Below are 21,442 nucleotides of genomic sequence, written 5' to 3'. Positions count from 1 at the left end.
CTTGCAACTCTCTCCCAATTCTCCTATGTGCACACCACTCTCTAACGGTGGGGGCACCTCCTCACCTCAGTACCCCGCAATTTTCTCCCCATCATCAATCCTTCATTGATCTTGTCCACTCTCAGGTCCTTATGATCTCTGTTGTGTAGAGAACTCCAGGACTGATATATCAACCCACCCTTTCCCAGAAGCCCTATCCTACAGAAAATTGCTACTTGAAAGTGCCCAGGTTCCATCAGTACAATTATTTTTAGAACATTTTACCCTTCAGTATCCTCACAAAACCAGTGTTCTTCTAGTTTGTTGATTGTATTCCCATCTTCCCACATCCCAGGGCTGAACCTTCGAAATCATGTTTGACTCAACTCTCACTCAACTTTTTTCTTTGTGTCTTCACTATCAACTTTACATCACAAAGTTCTGTGAATTCTTTCACAATATCTATTAAATGCACCACATTAACAGACCACTATAACACCTTGCCCAAGGACTCTTTTCCTAGTTCTTTCCACCATATACTTTCTTTCTTTTTTTTAAAAATGTATTTTATTGATTTTTTTACAGAGAGAAAAGGGAGAGGGATAGAGAGTTAGAAACATCGATGAGAGAGAAACATGGATCAGCTGCCTCCTGCACACCCCCTACTGGGGATGTGCCCGCAACCACGGTACATGCCCTTGACCAGAATTGAACCTGGGACCCTTCAGTCACAAGGCCGACGCTCTATCCACTGAGTCAAACCAGTCAGGGCCACCACATACTTTCTTAATAGAGTTCCCTGCCATGAGTCTCTTTCTTTGAATCCATCCTACACAATAAGAACAGGTTAATTTTCCTAAATCAGGGCTTTTATCATTCTCTGGTTCAAAATTCTTTAGTGATTCTATTTTATTGGGGGGAAAAAGGGATATCCTTAGCTTTACATTTAATGGGTCCTCAATGGACACACTTTCTTTATGCATCTGATGTTATGTGTTCATTTTCCCTGACATGAACTTTCAGTCTGGACTCCTGCTTGGCCCTGAGATAACCTGCTCTCTTACAGCACGGTGCCTCTGCTCCACAAAATCAAATCCCATCATTTTTCAAGGACCGGACTGAGTCTCACCTCTTCCACGAGACCCCCTTGTTTCCTGACCAGAAGCTTCAAACAAAAAGTCAATGAAACAATAAAGTCAAGCAGGTTGCACAAAATCATATGTTGCTCAGTGGCATTTTTTTCCTTTATGCCTTTTGCTGTGGCTGTCACCGTGTCTTTGCACAGACTATCTTTCCCCATCTATATCTAACCTTCTCTTTGTTTCTTCCTACCATATCTCATCCAGCATCCAAGAACCACCATAATTCCCTTCCCCTTTCAAGTTCCCAATGAGTTCTTTCTCCTCTGACTTATGTGATATGTCCCTGACCAGACTGAGCACTTTCAAAAGTTTGGATCATATCGTAGACTTCTTTGCATCCCTCAGAGAACCTAGTCATGGGCTTTTAGTCACTGCTCAATAAATAGTTGTCAGATATATTTCTTAAAATGGATCCATCAAATACATGTAGAAAAAGAAAGATTTCTACTAGGGCCCTTATATTTGGGGAAATTTGCAAGTGAAATAGGAATATTTACCTGGTTTTGGCATAGAATTCATTAGCATGTCCAATAACTGCTGTTTCTTAAAACTCTTTATTTGTGACACATAATGTATTGCTGATTTTCCACTAAAATCGCAGAGCTTAGGATCTCTAGGAGAAATAGAATCAACATCAAAGGTTATTAGTTAAATCTGTTCAAAAAAGAAAATGATATGGAAGGAAAAATATTGACATCAAATAAATGAAGGCAATCTTACATAGTTTGGGGATAAAATAATTACTTCAAAATGTATGAGATAGTGACAATTTTTTATAAAACATTATAATATATGCAGAAAATTTTTGAACATAAACTTTCATAATTCTTTAGTGATGCATAAATTCAGTAAAGATAAAAACATATTGATAAACCATGGTCTTATCATTCCAAATAGTTGACTTGATTCTTTTTCTTTCCAATGTTTTAGCTAACTGGTTACCTTCTTGATCTCTTTTTTTTCTAATCCTTTTATCATTCAAAATAGTAGAATGACATAATCTCTCTTTAAAATTAAGCCGATATGCTCTTGGTTGCGTGGAATGATCTTGTCATAAAATTCCTCTCTGCATGGTCATTTCATTTTTCTTTCTTTGCTCTGTGGTTTTTAAGCCCAATTGGCTGATCTTAGGGCTTCTTGCAACAGCACTAATATCCTCTCTATGCCGTACTGAATCCTAACATCAGCTCAGAGAGATCCAGAGGGTAAATGATGAGAACTCTATCAACAGGTCATAGTGAGGGAAACAATGATAAAACTTCATTAGTCATGTTCTGAGACAAGGAGAGAGTTGATCATGGTCTCCGATCTAATACCTTTGAATTTGAATCTATTGTTATGGGTAATGTTTTATGATCTACAACAATATTCTGTTATGGCCTTTTCTCCACCAAGGTCATGATTCAAAAGAAATAGCATAAGATCAAGGGTCAGGAGACTGTCACTACCTGGATCAATGGCAAGCACTAACTTTTAGGGACCTCAGTTTGTTCATCTGTCTTGAGAGTGTTTCTCCTTTGATCTCCTGTATTCTGGACCCACTTCAGGACTATTGAGCACCCTCTCTGGGGTGGTATCTAGTAACCTCCATTTTTAACAATCTCCTCAGATGTTTCTCAACACTAAATTCTGAGGTAGTGTCAAACTTCCATCTTCAACCTTTAATACTAATATTTTAAAAATAGCTCACATTTTGAAGTATACTTTTCTTTTTGAAGGCCCCCTTTCCTTTGTTTTTTCCATAACAAAATCCATATGGAAAAAGCTTGGGCCATCTGTTCTTATTTGATGACAAGATATCTAGGTAACAAACAGCATTAGGAAACCAATTCTAACATGAGAGACTGTTTGTTAACCTCTGACTTATTTTCTTTGCCCCCTCCTAAAAGAACATGTTGGCATGTAGTAATTTCTAGGTAACTGGAAATCACTACTATAAATTGCTTTAGACAATGGACAATGCTTTCCAAAATAATTAGTAACATCTTGAGGGTAGGGAGCTACATACTACAGAATTATCTGACATTCCCAGTAACTACCAAAAGAGTAAGTATTTTAAGCCAGGGTTTAACAAATAGCAAAGTATAATGCAATCAGCCGTCCAAATTGCATGTTGTATTTTTCCTTTCCAACTCTGTAATCCCAATTGGTGCCAAAAAACTTTTGTTTTGCTATTTTGATTAGATAAATTAATTATTCTAACTAGCTGTGGGTGTTCAAAAAAATGTGTCTTATGCTTTTAAAGCTTCTTTATAAAAACATCAAAATGTAACTTCTCAGGATGCCCTAATGACCTGTTAGTTGGGTATCCTGAAGGTAGACAAAAAAAGAATATTTAGTAAACAAAACAAAGGACCAATGTAATAAAAATAACAGATAGCAACATCTAGCATCTGTGCATCACTTTGCAACTACGAAGTCCCTTTTGTGAACATGCATGTGCATTTAGTATACATATTTAAACATCGAAATGACTCCTGTAAGTAAGAATGGCACATATGCCCTTGCACTGGTGCTGACTGACCACTCATACTCACGCGTGGTGCCTGAGGAGCTCAGCCAGAACCTCCTCGGGTCTGTAGACTGTTGACATCTCAAGACTCTCAAACAGGTCCACGTCTCTCACAGCCAGCATCAGAGGGGTCAGGCCATGCTGGTTTGGGAAATTTATGTCCAGGAACTCTTCAGATGCCTTTAAAAACGTGAAGCTTTATTTACGTTATGTTTTTCTGGATGTCTATTTATACTAATCTTTGCATTTTCATTGCTTGGCCAAATTCTTATTTTGACTTCAATACCTTCTTTCTCAATATGTATATTGGGAGGGAGCTGATGAATTGAAAGAACACAGGCCTGAGAGGCAGACAGACCTGGGGGGGGGGGAGGGGCGTGAATTTTAGCTTTTTAAGTTGGTTATTTAACCTCCCTGATAGGGTTATATCAAGGACACTCTGTTAAAAGGTGATTAAATCACCCTGATAAAATAAGGGATACCACCAGTTACACAATGAATAATTTTCATCCGGGACGTAATTATACAAAAAAAAAAAAAAAAAGGGGGTGATATTTATTTAAAATTCAAATTTAACTGAGTGTCCTGTATTTTTATTTGCAAAACCTGGCAACCCTCCTCACTGGCCTTCACAGTCCTCAGCTATAACGCAGGAATAACAGCGTGTTCCCTGCAGGGTTGTTCTGGTGATCGGAGAGCAGAGCGTCAGACACATGCTCAATAAATGTTTTTGTAATGATGCCTGCGTTACAATAGTAAGGCCACTCATTTAACTGTACTTATATAATCAAATGGTGGATATATATGTTATTTGTTGTTTTAATGTTTTAAATTAATTAAAATTTTAATTTGGATAACTCAAAACTGAAAAGCCACTGGAAGGCTAAATTATCAAAATTGTTTATTTCATAGACTAAAGTAACTCACTAATTTTCACCTCCATTTCACTTTATGCCATATGAACATAGTGTCTTTACCTCAGTTTCTCTAGGGACAAACTAGAGATAATGATATTACCTCAGAGTGGTGTTCTGGGAATTAATTAGTTAACTTTTTTTTTTTTTCGGCCTCTGAAAAGAAACTGCCTCTTATATCAACGTTTATTATTAGCTAGGACCAACATGAACATTTCGAACCTTACAACAGCACATTAATTTTGTAATCTTACAACACACATTAATTCAGCATCTGTGGATTAGGCTCTGGGGTCCAGTTATAGCCATTAGTTTCTTAAAACTCGGCTGCCAATCTTTAGGGGTGAAAAATGTGGTCAAGTAAACAGACATTGGATTACAACTATGGGTATGTTGCAAATACCAATAAAATAAAATTTACTGTCTTTCAAAAAAAAATTCTAAGCCAGAATTCATGACATATGGCAATTTTAGATGATCATTTAATACAACAAAAAATGTAGAGCCCTTTGGATTTTGTTGTATATTTTCTTGAACTCTAGGTGACGATAATATTGTTCACTTTTCCTTTATCTATTTGTGTCTCTTCCATCAGGGAAGGGAAGAAACTGGTTTCCTAGCAGCCATTGATTTTCTTTCAGTGAGAAGGTCATGTGATCTGACAGTATCTCTGAGGGTAAATGCCAAGAGTAAGCAGTGGCCACCAATAATTAGTGTCCTTGGTTATGGATATAGTTTTGCAAGTTTGATTGGGAAAGAATATCAATGGGTAGAAAATCTAAACAAGAAGATCAATACCCTAAGAAGAAAGCACTTAAAAAATGTGTCCTCTTAACTCCTGTAGTCACAGCTAAATATTATGCAAAGCACAGGCTCTCTGGTTCCCTTTTCAAGGTAAAGCTAATAACTGCAACTAGTCCAGAGGGATCTAAACAGCAGCTGTACAAATGGCACCGATGTCAAGGGAACGCCTCTGAGCAAGTTGACAGTGGCTCTCCAGGGGCACCCTGGGAGCGCATTATTTCCCGGGGGCGCTGCCGACTTCTGGCTTCCAGCTGCAGGAAGGGAAAAAGGCTGCTGCTTTGTTCTTTATTATCTTGTTTTCACCCCAGTGTCCCGTTTGATTCTGTTTCTTGCTCATATTTCCTGCCTGGAATTTCCTGGGACTGCGTTTGAAATGGAGTTATTTTTCTTTAAAAGGAGTCGTATGTAGTCTGTGCCCTTCTTACCACCCACCCACCCACCCACCCACCCAAAGGTAGGAGTTAGCATTGATTTGACTGACCAACAATTGCTGAAGTTGTTCAAGATCACCTTGCCAGGAACTTCGCAGAAGTTGCATTTGGGAAGCCTGGATTCCATGGGTGGCCAAGAGCTGCCTTCGGACACCACAATTAGCCACATGGACCGCGGTTCGGTGGTCGTAATTGCAAAGGGTGATATCTGCTCCCTTTTCCAGAAGAAACTCAACAACCTGCAATGCCACAACATTCTTATTTCGCATTGTTGAGTACCAATGGTGTTTTCAGGGCTGAGTGGAAAACTTACTTAGACATACATGGCTTCGATTCATGATACAGGAAAGGAGACGAAAAGGGGCATAAGAATAAAGAATTAACTTGGAAGCAGGTGATTGCTATTTGCATTTTTTTTTAAATCTCCATGATGTGGATGGTTTGAGGATACTATAGCTTTTTCAAACTGGAGGTCTGTGAGTATTTCATGTTAAATTCACATAACACTTTCAACTCCTATTAGTATCATCTGTAGTTCAGAATATCAAACCCAAAAATTCAGGCTTATAGATTATTGAATGTTACAAGTATTTCTAGGGAAAGAATGAACTCTGTTTAAAATGATGGAGGCTTAATTTATTCAACAAATATGGTCTGAGTGACTAGTGCGTGTATAAAGAGCTGTTCTTGGTGCTGAGACCCCAACAATGAACAAGACAGATGACCAGCCTTTAAGGCATTTACAATCTAGTGAGGAACAGAGATGGATAAAAAGGCAATTGCAACACAGTGTGATATATGCAACAATAGAATAAATACAGAAAACTGGCGGGGGGGGGGGGGCACATAGAAGAAACCTATTCAGCTGTCTTAGAGGGGCTGGGAAGACTTTCTGGAAAAAGTGATGTCTAAGTTGAGAACTGTGGAATCAGACTCAGTTAACTAGGCAGAGACTGCTGGGAAAGATTGTTTCAAGCAAAGGATATAGTATGAACAAAGTACTGTGAATGCTATGGACAGAATTGTCTCCTAAAAATCCATATGTTGAAGCCCTAACAAGCAATGTGATTGTATTTGGAGAGAGGGCCTCTAAGAAGTAATTAAGGTTAAATAAGATTATAAGACTAGGATCCTGATCTGATAGGATTAGTGTCCTTGTAAGAAGAGACATCATCTCTCTCTCTTTGCTTGTCTCTTCCTCTCCCTCCCGCTCCCTCTCTCTCTGTCTCCCTCTGCCAAGTCAAGGAGAGAGTTCCCATCAGAAACTGAATCAGCCAGAACCTTGATGTTGGACTTCCCAGCTTTCAGAACTACGAGGAAATACAGTTCTGTTGTTTGAGTCCCCAAGACTATGGTATGTTTGTTATGGGAGCCCAAACTAACACAGCGGACAAGAAGACAAAGAACATTCAAAGCTCTGGAAGGAGGAATGTATGGCTGGAGCTCAAGAATGGGGAAGCAGAGGTAGGAGATGTGATGAAGTCATCGGTAGCTAAAGTGAAAGGCCTTACCAACCCCTTTTTGGCAATTAATGTTTTAATCTTCAGGGAAATGAGGAGCCAGTAAAAATTTTGAGCAGAGAAATAACATGATCAGATAAGTATTTTTCAAAATCACTCTGGCTGCTGAAATGGATTGATGTGGGGAAGAGTGGAAGTTGGGAGACCAATGAGATCATGGAGATATGATGGTGAGGAACAAGGGAAATGGCAGAGGCATTGACTGCCTTTGTTTTAGACTATGTTTTTAAAGATAGTTGTATAGTGAGCAACCTTGGAAAACAGACACAGTGTCTCCCTCTGGAGCACTGGGAAGACTTACTTATTGGCTATTATAAAAGACTCAGGTTTCCCAAGTTCAGGGTTTCTCTCTTATAATCTAATCCCTGTATGTGTAGGTATCACCTCTCTATGTTGCCCTTTGGAAATTGGGGCTCAGGGAACTGAAGCAAATGCTAGCTATTACTATCTATAACAATAAAAGCGTAATATGCTAATTAGACCAGATGTCCTTCTGGATGAAGCCACAGCAGTGGGAGCCGAGGCAGAGGCAGCCGCCTTGGTGGAAGGGGCTAAGAGGATGGGGGCCGAGCCCTTGCACGAATTTTGTGCATCAGGCCCCTAGTTATGAATAATAAATTATGATTTTTCTCTGACCCAGGAGTCTTGTGTCTTCTGCCAGATTCTAAAACTGTGGCAGGCAAAATTATAGCTTGCATATAAGGAGAAAATCTCAGATGCTTCACAGATGATAACTTTTGCAAAAATGAGATGATGAGAGAGAAAGGCATGGCGGAGGAAGAATGAGGAAAGTTCATGGGAAATCGTAGCAAATATGTTAACCAATTTGTATGGTAAATTGGACACTAAAGGATCCTCCACTTTATTGACAATATATGACTGTTTAAGGAACTAAACAGGAAGGTAGTTATAGGCTGTGTATCAGGAAATAAGTTCAAAACAGCTATTCCCTGGTTTTGGATAATTCTTCTGTGGGTTGTATCTTCCTTACCAATTTGCCAGTCAGCCTCAGGTTCATGCCATTGTAGCAAATAATGCCAAGATTTGTTCTGGGTAGACAGAAAATTCTACTCCCTTTCAGACAACAGTTACAGAGATGCATATTTTCACTGAGGATGGAAGTAGGAAAATTCATGATTAAAATGGTAAAACACACACACACACACACACACACACACACACACACGCCAACTTTGAACTATGGCTGGTTCACTTAGAATATGGGTAGTAAGATGCATGATGCTTATTAAGGAGGAATGATAATACCTCTATTGCAGCTTAGCTCTTCCTGCTGACAACCTTAGATCCATTTCATGATGAAGGTAAAGCCTTGGATTTTTTTATTTTTATTTTTTGCAGTTGGTTTAGCTACTTTAAGGGAGCAATGGCTCTCTTGGGGATTTCCCAGAGACAGAAAAATTCCCATGATAAACTACAGCTGAGGCATTAACTAGTGTTCAGGTTCTCACTGGCCTGGATTGGGTTACAATGCTGATGAAGGTGACTCACTGGAGAAAGAGAAATGGACACAAAGAAATCTAGACAAGTTCTTAGGATTAGCCCCACTGCCCTGGAACACTCCCCTAGACCTTATGTTAAAATCAGGTGAAATTTTAAGAGATATTATCGTGAACATGAGTCAGCAAATGGTTTATATTAATGTAGAATCCTTTAAAAAATTGTAAAAGGCCTGCTGTGAAAGTTAAGCCTGAGTCAACCAAAGGCTTCACACCCTGAAGCTCTAGTCAGAAAGCAATGGGGCCGTCGCCAATGAGCCCTTGCCTGACGCTGAAATACATGGCACCAGTAATAATTACTTCGCCACCTGATATAGGGCTTCAGGGGGGCTGAAAACATCAGGAGTTCATTTACTTGAGAAACAGGAAGCCTCCATGTTTCTGGAAACCAAAAGGAAATGTACCTTGCCTATTGGCCTGTAACCACTCTTTCTCCACGTTCCTAACCTCTCCACAGCCTCCTGTACCTCAACCTCATCTGCTTTAAGGAAAAAGAGCATTAGAAGTGAGGCCACGGAACCCTATCTTCAAAGGGGACTGAAGATCATGGCCACCCATGGGAGTATGTTGGTGAACTTTGGGGAGGGGAGAGACTCAAACCTGTATGGTTCCCTTGAAGTCACATTGCTTGCTGCCCAGATCCTTGGGGCAAGTGAGCGCATGAATTCAGCTAATGGGGTTTGGGCATGGTTTGCAGTGGGGAAGGAAATCTAACGTGGCTCTGTGGGTGGTGCCCTTTGGTCAATTCAATGTACTATGGTTGCAGCTTCTATATCTGAATCTGTAAAAAGGAATTCATGTATTATAAGTGTATAACTTCCCAATCCCATTAAGTGTCAGGGAGGATTCTTTTAACCACGATGGGTTACTATGTAGAGAAGTACGAGTATCTTTGGAATCCCCATACAGGTTTGAGTCTCTCTGTAACTGATAATTTTGCCAATTGGGGAACCTTTGGCAAAGGGGGGAAGTTTTCACCCACAGGTGCCCCTTGGGGATCCTCCCTGACATGTCCAAAAGGTACATCACTTTTGAAAAGTGGATATCAGCTTGCTAGTGGCTCTTATCAAAACACCCTTGTGAAAGAAAATATCCTGGCTCTCCAAAACTAACAAGCACCTTAAATTTAACTGACTGCTGGGTCGGCCAGATAGTCCAATGTTAATTGCCAATTACCTTAGCCTTACCAAGAAGTTTATTAACAACAGTGGCCAACAGCCCCAGATCTTGCACCTTCCACGTAAAACATTTATCAACACTTCACTCCCATTCCTGTAGCCATCACTCACTCATTCTGTGGGGCAAATGAATGCTACTAGGCTACTGGCACAGACAAACAATACGATAATCCTTCCAAATCAAGGACCAGGCTCAGTTATTCAGACTGAATTGGGAATCTTCAGGCTTACCAGCCAGCTGAGAGGCCACATGGAGGCACTATCAACCTGTGCCCCTGACTAATGTAGTTCCCACTTGGGGGGCCAACAATGGTAAACACCACCTTCCCCCCACCCCCCAAGGAAAGATACTTATTGTGTGAAAACCTGACATTAACTTGTATCCCTTCTGAAAACATGGTGACTTATGCTTTATGGGTGGTCATAAGAGAGCCTCAGATCTTTAAGGAAATACTATCAGTAGATGATGTAGCCTCAGATGACTTCAGAGCTCTCCCCAAAATGAAGCTACTATTGGTTATCTGGGGGAGCTTCCAGAGGGATAGTTGACTTGTCATTTGTGCCCCCTGTGGATAAGTATTCCTAAGATAGAAGTCATACAATTAGACAAAGTAGGACAAAATTTGTTCCTAAATTGAAGTTACCAATAGCACTACCTCATCCCTGAAAGACTTTCAGATCAGCATTCACTGGCCAGGGGTTATTATAGATGATAGAATTGCCCTAGACTTCCTGTTTTCGGGCCAAGGTGAAGTCATGGCTAATACATGCTACTGTAACTGGATTGATGCCTTAGATTGAATGGGACAATGAATAGGGCAACTTAAGAAGAAAGCCACCTGGTTTTCTATGGCAGATCCTGATGATTTATGGGATTTGTTCAGCTGTAGGAGTCCAGGATCCTGAGTAGCATGGTTGAGGCTAGCCTACAGTATGGCTTCATTCTGCTGCTTGGAGTCCTATGTAGTAGCTTTACTTAGATGTTGTATGAGACAAATTGCTGGATTTGGGCCCAGTCTCTGTTGATAGATTAGTCAGAGTGACCAGCAGAGAGGTGTACTCATGGAAAACTCACCAGAAACCAAGACAATGTATAAATGAAGGGTAGATATTTTTAGGAGAGAAGTTTCCCTGGGTCTCTTACATTCCTACAAGTCTTACTGCCTTTCCCCAGACTCTCTTTTCAAGCTTATTTGTGTAGTGTTTGTATAGTGAATAACCTTGGCTAGAGATAGTATCTCCTTCTGGAGCAAAGAGTAGGTTTGCTGAATGCCCATTATAAAAGATACGGCTTCCATAAATTTAGGGTTCCTCTCCTACAATCCAATCCACTGTTTGAGCAGAGGTCAACTGGCCCCCTTCCTATCATCCTGTGGGAATTGGGTAACTGACATAAAACTGATAATACTCTGGCAAATGGTATTGTTTCTGACCCTGTGTTGTTTCTTATGCCAAGAATCCAATAAATTGCATCAGGCTAACTTGAAGAGGCCTGAAAGAGGAATGAAAGTGGTCAGAGGAGGATGTGGGCTCAGTGAAGGTGTTTGTTAATTTATGTGTCATCAGAAGGGAGATATCTCAGTATATTAAATGCTAATGGGAAATAGCATCACTGTTTGCAATAATAGAAATATAGAAACTGCCCACCTGTCCATCAAAGTAAGATGGACAGACAAGTTGTGCATAAATGGAATACTAAATAGCAGTAAAAATGAAAAACCACAGCTACATGTGTTGAAGTGGGTGAATCTCAAAAACATAATAATGAACAGAAGTAAGTTACAGAGACTCACATGCAGTGCAAGTTTGTTCTTATAAAGTTCAAAAACAGGAAAAGTAAACAGTGAATTATTTAGGATTATGTGCAGAAGTAGCAAAACTAAGGAAATGATTAACCCAAAATTCAAGATCATGATTATGAAGTATGGGGGATGCAATTCAGGAGGAGCAGATAGAGAGCTTTTGATGCATGGCTATGTCTGACTTTTGGCTTGGTTGGTGGGTATATGGACACTAATCTCATTTTTCTTTAAGTTGTGCACACATACTTCTTTTTAAAAAGTATACATAACATTTTAGAATTTGTTTAAAAGGTGTTAACAGAAAAGAATCAAAAGAGGGGGAAAAGCTAAGAATTAGTCAAGAGAGAGGCTAATTGAAGTGGCCAGCAGGGTTAAGGACCACTTGCATTTAGATTCCCAAGAACTTGTAGAGGTACCATCCTGTGAAGTTGAGTGAAATTTGTCTTTTTCACTGTAGTTTTTCCATTCTAAGCCCTTTTCAATTCCCCTTATAGCTCCCTGCTTGCTGATCATCTCCAATTCCAAGTGCTCATATTGTTCTCACTGTCACCAGCATTCTTTTTTTAAAGCCTTATCTGAGGATATGTTTTTATTAATTTTAAGAGAGAGAGAGAGAGAGAGAGAGAGAGAGAGAGAGAGAGAGAGAGGAAACATCAATTGGTTGCCTCTCAATCAGGGATCGAACACAAAACCTAGGTATGTGCCCTAGCTGGGACTGAACCCTCAACCTTTTGGTGCATAGGATAACACTTTAACCAACTAAGCCACCCTGCCAGGGCTCACCGGCATTTTTTTTAATTTAAATTCTTTATTGTTTAAAGTATTACATAAGTCTCCTTTTCCCCCCATTGACCTCTCCCCAGCCGCCCCCACACCCCCAGTACATGCCCTCACCCTCACCTGCATGCTTAAAAAGAGTCTTATAAGTTCCCACACACAATGGTATAAATGATCAATAAGACCCAAATGGATTATTTAATCATTAGTTTATCCATTTAATAGACATTTATTAAGCACCTAGATGTGTGAGGCACTTTAGGTGGATATGTAACTAGAACAAAGAGGACAATCTTGTGTCCTTGTCCATCTTAGTATTATTTATTTACTCCTTTCTCCCTACTTTCAGGATTATATGCATTTGTTAGAATAGGGTACACTTTTCTAGGTCTGATGAAACTGAGGGTGGGGGTGGAAAGGAGGAAAAAACTCAGGCCCCATTATGTGGTCCCACTAGACATAAGCTCTTCAAAGGTGACATCTGCATTTGATTCAACTTGGTATCCAACATGAAGTCTAGTATTCTGTTGACTGAGTAGGGGAATAAATAAAGATGGTGACTGTCTAGATTATATAGGTTCTCCTTCCAGTTGCCCCTCACTCTTCCCCCCCACCTCCATCCCCCACCCCCTGCTTTCTGCCTTCAGACATTCTTTCATGGAGTTGGGTGGTAATGCTATTCCCAAACATCTCCTCTTGGAATCCTTAGTTAGAAGAGTATCCATGGGCCCCGGACACCACATGTTACCTCTGTTAGATTTTCTTCTGCTGCAGTAATGAGAGGTGTATTCCCAGTCTTTGGATGCTGAAAATCAAGGTTTCCAAGAATGGAATGGACTTTAGTAATATGGTCACAGATGAGTTCCACATCACCTCTTGAAACTACTTCCAGCAAATCATGAATCAATTTATTTTTGTTCATCTTGTTCATTCCATATAATTGCCTTTAAGAGAAAATAAACAATTTAATTACACAAGAGATAACAAAGCAGTGGGTAATTCAAATGTAACAAAGTCTATCTTTAGGTCTCATTTCTTTCTTTTATGTATAAAATACTATAACAGCTTTTAAAGACAATTTTTAAAAAGGAGAAAACCCCATAATTCCACCAATCTTGGTTCTTTGCACACATATAGGGTGGAGTAAAAGTAGGTTTACAGTTGTGAGTACGTGAAACAGTTTATTCTTGCATTTTTATTTATTAATTATTGTATTATTTTCCACATGAACAACTGTAAACCTACTTTTGCCCCACCACGTATTTTAAATTGGGAACAATAATAATTTTACTATCACTTTTCAAGATCTGCTGTGGTGCAGGATAAGAAAGGATGATCAACATGAGAATGGAAAGAGCACAAGTTTTAGAGCTTGACAGACCCAAACTCAAATCCCTCATCCACAGATTATCAACTGTGTAACCCTGAGCATGTCACTCAGCTTCTCTGAACTTTATTTCCGCAACTTGAAAATGGAAATGATATTCCCATTTTCAAATGGTTGGTGAGGATCTGAGATACTATATACAAAGTATTGGCTTGTTCTATTGGTGCAAGTTCTTGTAGGATTTCATTTTCTTTAGCATTGTTTTTAAAATCCCTATAATTATTTTCCTTTTGAAAGTCCAGTCTTCCCAACAATACTGTAAACTCCTCAATAGCAGGGACATTCTATGCTTCTGCTGTTGTAACCTCCATAGTGCAATTCAGGGTGCGTCACTGATGAGCATGGTGACACCACCATTCTAGATTTTTCAGGGAAGTCCAAATTTTAAATATCCAAGCTCAGTATTCCAAATCATTGAAATATTTCTTAAATTGCATTTTCTGAAACCACCTATCCTCTTGCTGTTGGAAAAACACAAACTCCTTTGTCAGATTCTATATTCCTATTCCAGTTTCTGGCACCATAGTCACCATGTTATTTCATTGAATGGGCAATTTATTTGCAGTGAGCTGGCATTTGGTTGAAAGCAGAAAAGCAAAAGTCCCATTTCATAGTACAACTTTGTGGGGGAAAAGCTAAAGAAAAAAAGAAAAGATCTAGAATTGGTCTTTAATCTTCCAAATACACAAACGCCTTCAGAATTCATGGGCTAGACTACATAAAACTTTTTTTTTTTCCTCAGAGAGAACATGTACTTCACCCCAGAGTTAGTACTATTTGATAAATTCATACATTCATTTATATATATATATATATATATATATATATATATATATATATATATATATATAAAGGTATCAATAATATTTGGAGACTCAGAGTGAAGGAGAAAGGGAAGTTTTGACTGGGGGAAGAGCATGAATAAAGGCCAGTACTCAGGGTCAATGAGGAGAGAGTGGAGCTGGTGGGAATTTACACTTCTGAATAGGTTGGGAAGGCCAGGGGGAGTTCTGAGTATTGCCTTTTTGGAACACTGGTACTTTAGGAAGATTATTATCATAGAGAATAGAAAAGTAGAAACAAAAAAAATTGAAAATAAAGCTTAAGAGGGTCTGTGACACATTGGCCATAGATAATGAAAGATGGGGCCAAGAGGATGGGGTTGGGCAGCGGGGGGATGTGATGCAGGAGGAGCAGGCATTTACTTTTTCGGAATGAGGTCAGCAACAGAGCCAGCATATAAGTAGTGTGTGGGTTCTCAACTTCCTGTAGGAAAGACTCCACAACACAAGACCAGGTGGGTTTGAGAGCATGTTTATTAATGCTGGGGACCGTGAAACAAAGAAGAAATTAGGGTAGAAGAAGCAATGGGAGAGAGCCTGGGCGGGGCTCTGCTTTGGCTCCCTAGAAATGTGATAGGAAATGATTGAGTCAAGGTGGGGCTGCTGTTAGCTCACTGGGAAGTCAGAAAAAAGGGGTCTTGGAGACAGGATCAGGGGGTGAGCCGTGGTCGAGCTGCCACTGTCCACTGCTCCTCTGGCTGTTCCTCCTCCTCTTGGATACCTTTAGAATTTAGGAAGAAATTAAAGTTCATGCCCAGGAAGGGGCCTGGGCATGCTCAAGGGCAAGACCTGGCTGATATCCTTTGTTTTGGGGGTTTTATCTCTCTGGAGGTGAGAATTTTAGGGGAGGTTTCAGCAGAATATTCATCAGCTTTCCAGGTGCAATTTTTAATATGCTGATTCATTATTTGGCCTGCTTTATTGTTTTACTTTACCTTGGGTCTGTTTGGCTCTAATGGTCTCGTGTGTGTTTTTTGTTGTTATGTGCTCCTCAGACCTCATCTGTCCTTGGGTTAGCTGGCACAAATGGCATTATTAGGATCTCTGTTCTCTATCTCCCTGACCAGCATGATTTAAGCTATGTATTCTCTGGTTAGGGAGTGTCCTTGGTTAAGGGAGATAGGTCTTTCAATTCACCAGATGGCTGTAAAAAGTTCAAATTGTTTGACCTTGTTTAATTTTCTTCTCTCAGTTTCCCCATTCTCTTGCCCAGGGATTTTCCTAACTTCTCACTCTCCTGCCTCACCGGTGCCTTGTTTTCCTCACCTGTAAAATGCAGATACTAATACTAATGTTCTAATGGTGTTGTTTGGAATTAGACAAAATATGTATAAAGCCTTTAGAATAGTGAATTTACAATAGTAAACATGTAATCAATGTTGGGTATTATTGCTGTTATTATTATTATAGTACTAGAGGCCTGGTGCATGAAATTTGAGCACTCGGGGGGAGGGGGTTCCTCAGCCTGGCCTGCGCCTTCTCACAGTCTGGGAGCCCTAGGGGGATGTCCAACTGATAGCTTAGGCCTGCTCCTGCAGAGAGCAGGCCTAAGCCATCAGTTGAACATCCTTAGCACTGCCATGGAGCGGGGAGAGGCTCCCGCCACCACCACTGCACTCACCAGCCATGAGCCTGGCTTCTGGCTGAGCAGCACTCCCCCTGTGGGAGCGCACTGACCACCAGGGAGCAGCTTTTGCATTGAGTGTCTGCCCCCTGGTGGTCAGTATACGTCATAGGAACTGGTCATTCCACTGTTTGGTCCATTTGCATGTTAGCCTTTTATTATATAGGATTGTTGTTATTATTATGTATCATCACTTTGAGCAAAAGTAGGAAAAGACTTGAGGAATTGATTCTCTACTTCAATTTATTCTCTACTAGAAATTCCGTGGAAACACTAGTACTAGTACTTAGCCTAGGAAACTTAAACCGAAAGGAATAAGCAGTAATGCTAAATGCCAATTGGAAAATGACATGAATTGCAAGAAAGATTATGGACTGGATTCTAATCACTAAGTGTTCCCAGAAGTTGTCTAATGAGAGAAATCACCCGAATGCTTAAGTGGGAAAGGCAGAGGGAGGGATCAGATATTGGGGTGGAGGATGGAAGGTGCATCCTGGAGACAATAAAAAGGTCAGAGGTTGCCCGGGGTCGGGGAGGGGTGTTGAACAGGTGGAGCCCAGAGGATTCCAGGGCAGTGAAACCACTCTGTGTGATACAATAATGGTGGGTACATGTTCTACATTTGTCCAGACCCTTAGAACGTGCAACATCAAGAGTGAACGCTAATGTAAATTCTGAACTTTGGATGATAATGATGTGTCAATGTATGTTCATTAATTGTACCAAATGTACAACTCTGGCGCTGGATGTCGATGGTGGGGAGGCTGTGTTTGGAGGGCTCAGACAATATATGGGAACTCTGTGTTTTCCACTCCATTTTGTTGTGTACCTAAAACTGTTCTAAAAAATAAAGTCTACTTTGAAAGTCTATTTGTTTTTTAAAAATTAAAACAAAAAGTAGGGAGAGTCCCTTGACAGAGAATCAAACCTGAGGCCCTTCAGTGTGCAGGCCGACACTCTAACTACTCAGCAACACTGGCCAGGTCTGGTTGCTTATTATTAAGTTACCACTGTTCTTAAGCTTTAGCCTGTACTCATGTGTACCTCTGGTTGTCTGCTTCTGATGGCTGTATCGTGTTCAACACCATACTATTTTATTATCCCTTCCCTAGTGATGGACACGAAGGGGCCTCCAGCTTCCCACTCCACAAACTACACTGGGATAAATATCCTGGTTCAGGCCTCGTTTCGCATCACGCCCAAGTTTCTCTGAGGTGAATGGTCCGAGTGTATTTAATTTCACCAAATACTGCGGGCGGTTCTCCAGAATGGCTATGCCTGACTGCTTTCTCTAAGCTCTTGTCAGGGAAGCAGACATTTCGTTGATTGCTGTCCCTTCATCATCATTATCCTAGCCATTAGCATTAAATGCACCGTGTACTTTACCAAAAGCTAAAAGGAGAGATGATACATTCAAAATCGGGCCACAGAAAATTTAAACACTAGGATACATATCTGTCCCCACAAATTGCTTTGCAACTTGGATTTATATACTTATTTTTGAAAATGCAACAGTATTTGCAATATCTTTTTAGGAAAAAGAAACACTTTCAGAAATAAAGGATCATTGAAACCTGTTCTTCAATAAAGCTGAAAATCAGATATACAAATAACAACTGGGCAAGAAAGATACATTTGTATTACCAGTTTATTCATAAATTGGAAATAAGACTCCAAAGGTATTTTTTCCAAGGTTATTAGCCCTAGCAATGAAAAGACAGTGTATGTTATGAAGTAGTGGCTTAATTCTTTTAAAAAAATTTTTTTTTACTTCTCAATTACATTTCACATACAATATTAGTTTCAGGTGTACAATATAGTGATTAGACATTTATATAACTTACAAAGTGATCACCCTGATAAGTCTAGTACCCATCTGACACCAAACATAGTTATTACAATATTATTGACCATATTCCCTATGCTGGACTTTATGTGCTTTAATTTTTAATGTAACTTTTAAATTAGAGTATTTTACAAGTAATATCTACCACCTAAGTAAAAAATTAAAATTTCAACCAAACCACAACCCAAAAGTTGTTAAATCCAATCACTACAATAGTGGGCAATGTGGTCATTATATGGTCATCCATCGCCTCACACACTCAGTAGCGACTGCAAGAAGACAAGAATGACATACAGCAGTATCCCTATATATAGTTCGCTCTTTCAATTAATATGGATGGACCCACATTGCTTTTATTAGTGAGCTCCATTTCCGCTGTGATCTTCTGTCTGTACATTTCCATTTTAAGTTTTTTCATAAGAAAACTTTTCTCAATTTTCCCCTTTAGAGTTGTTTTGAACAATGACTTTTAAGCAATATTTCATTGCACAGGAATTTCTGGCTTAGCATCTATGGAAACCCAGTCTCTTTTATGGTTAATCTAATTGTAAAACAACATCCTCACTGTATATTTGACTTGGAATCTTAAGAAATTAAGACTGAAAGCAATGGGAATCCTCTTTCATTTTGAGAAAATTTGGCTAGAAACACATATTATATATACTGAGTGGTTACAAGGAGGTTTATACCATGTAAATTTAACACATATTTTGGTGATTAAAAGAAAAGATTGTGCTTGGGTATAATTCAATGGAAGCAATTTTATATACTTTTCTTGTTCTTATCAGTTTAGCCTATGGTCTAGAAGCATTTGTATGAAAGATTTCAAGGAATTGTCTCATTAGAAAAGTTTATCACAACAACTCTAAGGATATAATTATTTGAGTTTTCTCTATCCACTTATCTGATATTCCTCCTCTGAGACATCCTTTGAAGAGAAAAAAAAGTTACAACATATGGTATTATCTAAAACATGATGAAAAATGGAGATTTGCCTTACCTATGGTGTGTTTTGCCGAGGGAGCTGGTACACAGCTGAAGAAACATCAAGCCAAACAGCAGTCAACATGATCCTAATTCACAGAGGCACTGATTTCTGGGACAGCTGTCAAGCACACTTCAACAAGGGATCCATTTAAAAGCAGCATAGATTTAGATCGTTTTCTTTGCTTATTTTCCGATGTTGAACAGCTCAAAGTACCTTTACAATATATTTAAAGTTGGTTCTGAGTGCACAAATCCTTCAGCTAGCTGCAAAGCAACTGCTTAGTTTACGAGCTGTCACCCAGGTAACCATCCACTGTGCATTTAGCTTGGAGAATTGAAAGCAGGACAATCTCACCCAGGACGGAAAACAAGTACTGCACACTCCCCAAAGTTGCTGTTTAAGTGCTTCCAAGAGTTGGATTCCTGTGCACTTCCATGACTGGCACCAACCCACAGAGATTTTTACCCAGGAAAGCCATTGTAACTGCTGTCACGTGCCACAGGGGCTCCTTTCCAAATCTGAATCTTAAAGCGTGAGAACCCAATAGATGAACCCCAAACTGATTGTATTCTTGGAGTCATGCTCGAGAAAGTACCAGTGAATGGAATTTCTTACATTAGAACATAATTCTTGTCTACTCTTATGTTATTTCGAAGAACAAGCTTCTGTAAATGGGCTGCATTTTTTGTGAGTCGTAATAGTGATAAACCAGCTGTACGTGACTTTAAATTCTGTAAAAACATACTCAGGCGGAAGTAAACTCAGGACATTTTAAACGCAAGGTCACCTGGCATTTGTGTGCTGCTAACTTTTTCCCTGCCACTTACTGAAGGACGCTGGGGGTTCTCCTCTAAAGATATACTTAACATTATACTCAACTGAATAGAGTGCTAACATTTTATCAGAACAACAGTTAATGTTTACTTATTTATTAAATATATTTTTATTGATTTCAGAGAGGAAGGGAGAGAGAGCTAGAAACATCGATGATGAGAGAAAATCATCGACCTGCTGCCTCCCACACGTCCCCCACCAGGGATCGAGCCTACAACCCAGGCACATGCCCCGACCAGGAATCAAACCACGACCTCCTGGTTCACAGTTCGACACCCAACCACCACGCCACGCTGGCTGGCGACAGCTAATATTCATTAAATGCTTACAAGGTTAGTCCTTCACATGAATGATGTCATTTAACCCTCAAAACAACTCTGTAGAGTAAACACTATAAGTAAACACTGTCATTCCCATGTTACAGATGAGGACATTGAGGCTTAGACATTTTAAGCTAGTAATTGGTAGAGCTGAGGGATTGAACCTAAGGAGCCTGACCACAATGTTGAAACTATTCGCTGCTTTTCCTATGCTAACGCACAACTCACATACTTCTCGAGTGAGTGAAGACTTCAGGGTAAAAACCACTCAGAGATTGCTGGGTTTATGTAACTATTTCGTCACCCAATTCAGTACGAAGCAGTCTGACATTAATCCAAGCACTGCCATTCTCTGTTTTACTTCCCGAACCCTACCTTGTTTCTCCTCCCAGCAGAAATAGTACTCTCTTAGCATTTGTGCCAAGAGAGAGTTATACGTACTGTGGCTTCTGATGTTGAGGATCTCTGCAGGGTCACCCTTGGGTTCTGGCTGGTCTGCAATCCATTAATATTTCAATTGGTTTCCTACAGGGCAATCCTCCTCTTGTCTCTCATTTTGAGAACTGATCATTCATTCAAATCACGTTTTGTTTTTTTCAAGAAAACTCCGGTTTTCAGAAACAGTGGTGAGTCAAGCATACAAACACAAACAATATTAGGTGATAAGGCCACCATGGAGCTGTACTAGTATAAAAGGCCTCACGGAAGCATGGAAGAGGAGTGTCTAACTTTCCTTGTTGGAAGGAGTGGTCTATATTAGTTTTCTAGGGCTCCCATTACAAAATACCACAGACTGGGTGGCTTAAACAACAGAAAGTTATTTCGTCACAGTTCTGAGGCAGGAAGTCCAAGATAAAGTCCACATTTGGTACTTCCTGAGGCCTCCCTCCTGGGCTGGCAGATAGGTGTTCCTCACTGAGTCCTCACATGGTCTCCTCTCTGTGTATTTGCAGACCAGGTGTCTCTCCACATGTCCTAGTCTCCTTTTCTAATAAGGATTCCAGTCATATTGGATTAGGGCCACT

General features: G+C 39.9%; 1 protein-coding gene across 1 annotated transcript in view; it reads right to left on the bottom strand.

The window, feature by feature from the left end:
- MAP3K19 (mitogen-activated protein kinase kinase kinase 19) overlaps nucleotides 1-13,498 on the bottom strand; it is a gene marked incomplete at both ends in the record, with an annotated part of 55,821 nt that extends 42,323 nt beyond the window's left edge. The window contains 4 exons of the mRNA XM_079783150.1: nucleotides 1,619-1,734; nucleotides 3,659-3,813; nucleotides 5,833-6,021; nucleotides 13,325-13,498. Coding sequence (XP_079639276.1) covers nucleotides 1,619-1,734; nucleotides 3,659-3,813; nucleotides 5,833-6,021; nucleotides 13,325-13,498 — 634 coding nt within the window. The remainder of the gene's footprint in view (nucleotides 1-1,618; nucleotides 1,735-3,658; nucleotides 3,814-5,832; nucleotides 6,022-13,324) is intronic.
- Between the last annotated feature and the right edge of the window lie 7,944 nt (nucleotides 13,499-21,442).

The sequence above is a fragment of the Cnephaeus nilssonii genome, assembly GCF_951640355.1.
Source record: "Cnephaeus nilssonii genome assembly, chromosome: 10".
NCBI classification, from domain to species: domain Eukaryota; kingdom Metazoa; phylum Chordata; class Mammalia; order Chiroptera; family Vespertilionidae; genus Cnephaeus; species Cnephaeus nilssonii.
This window is presented reverse-complemented; position numbering and strand designations above follow the sequence as displayed.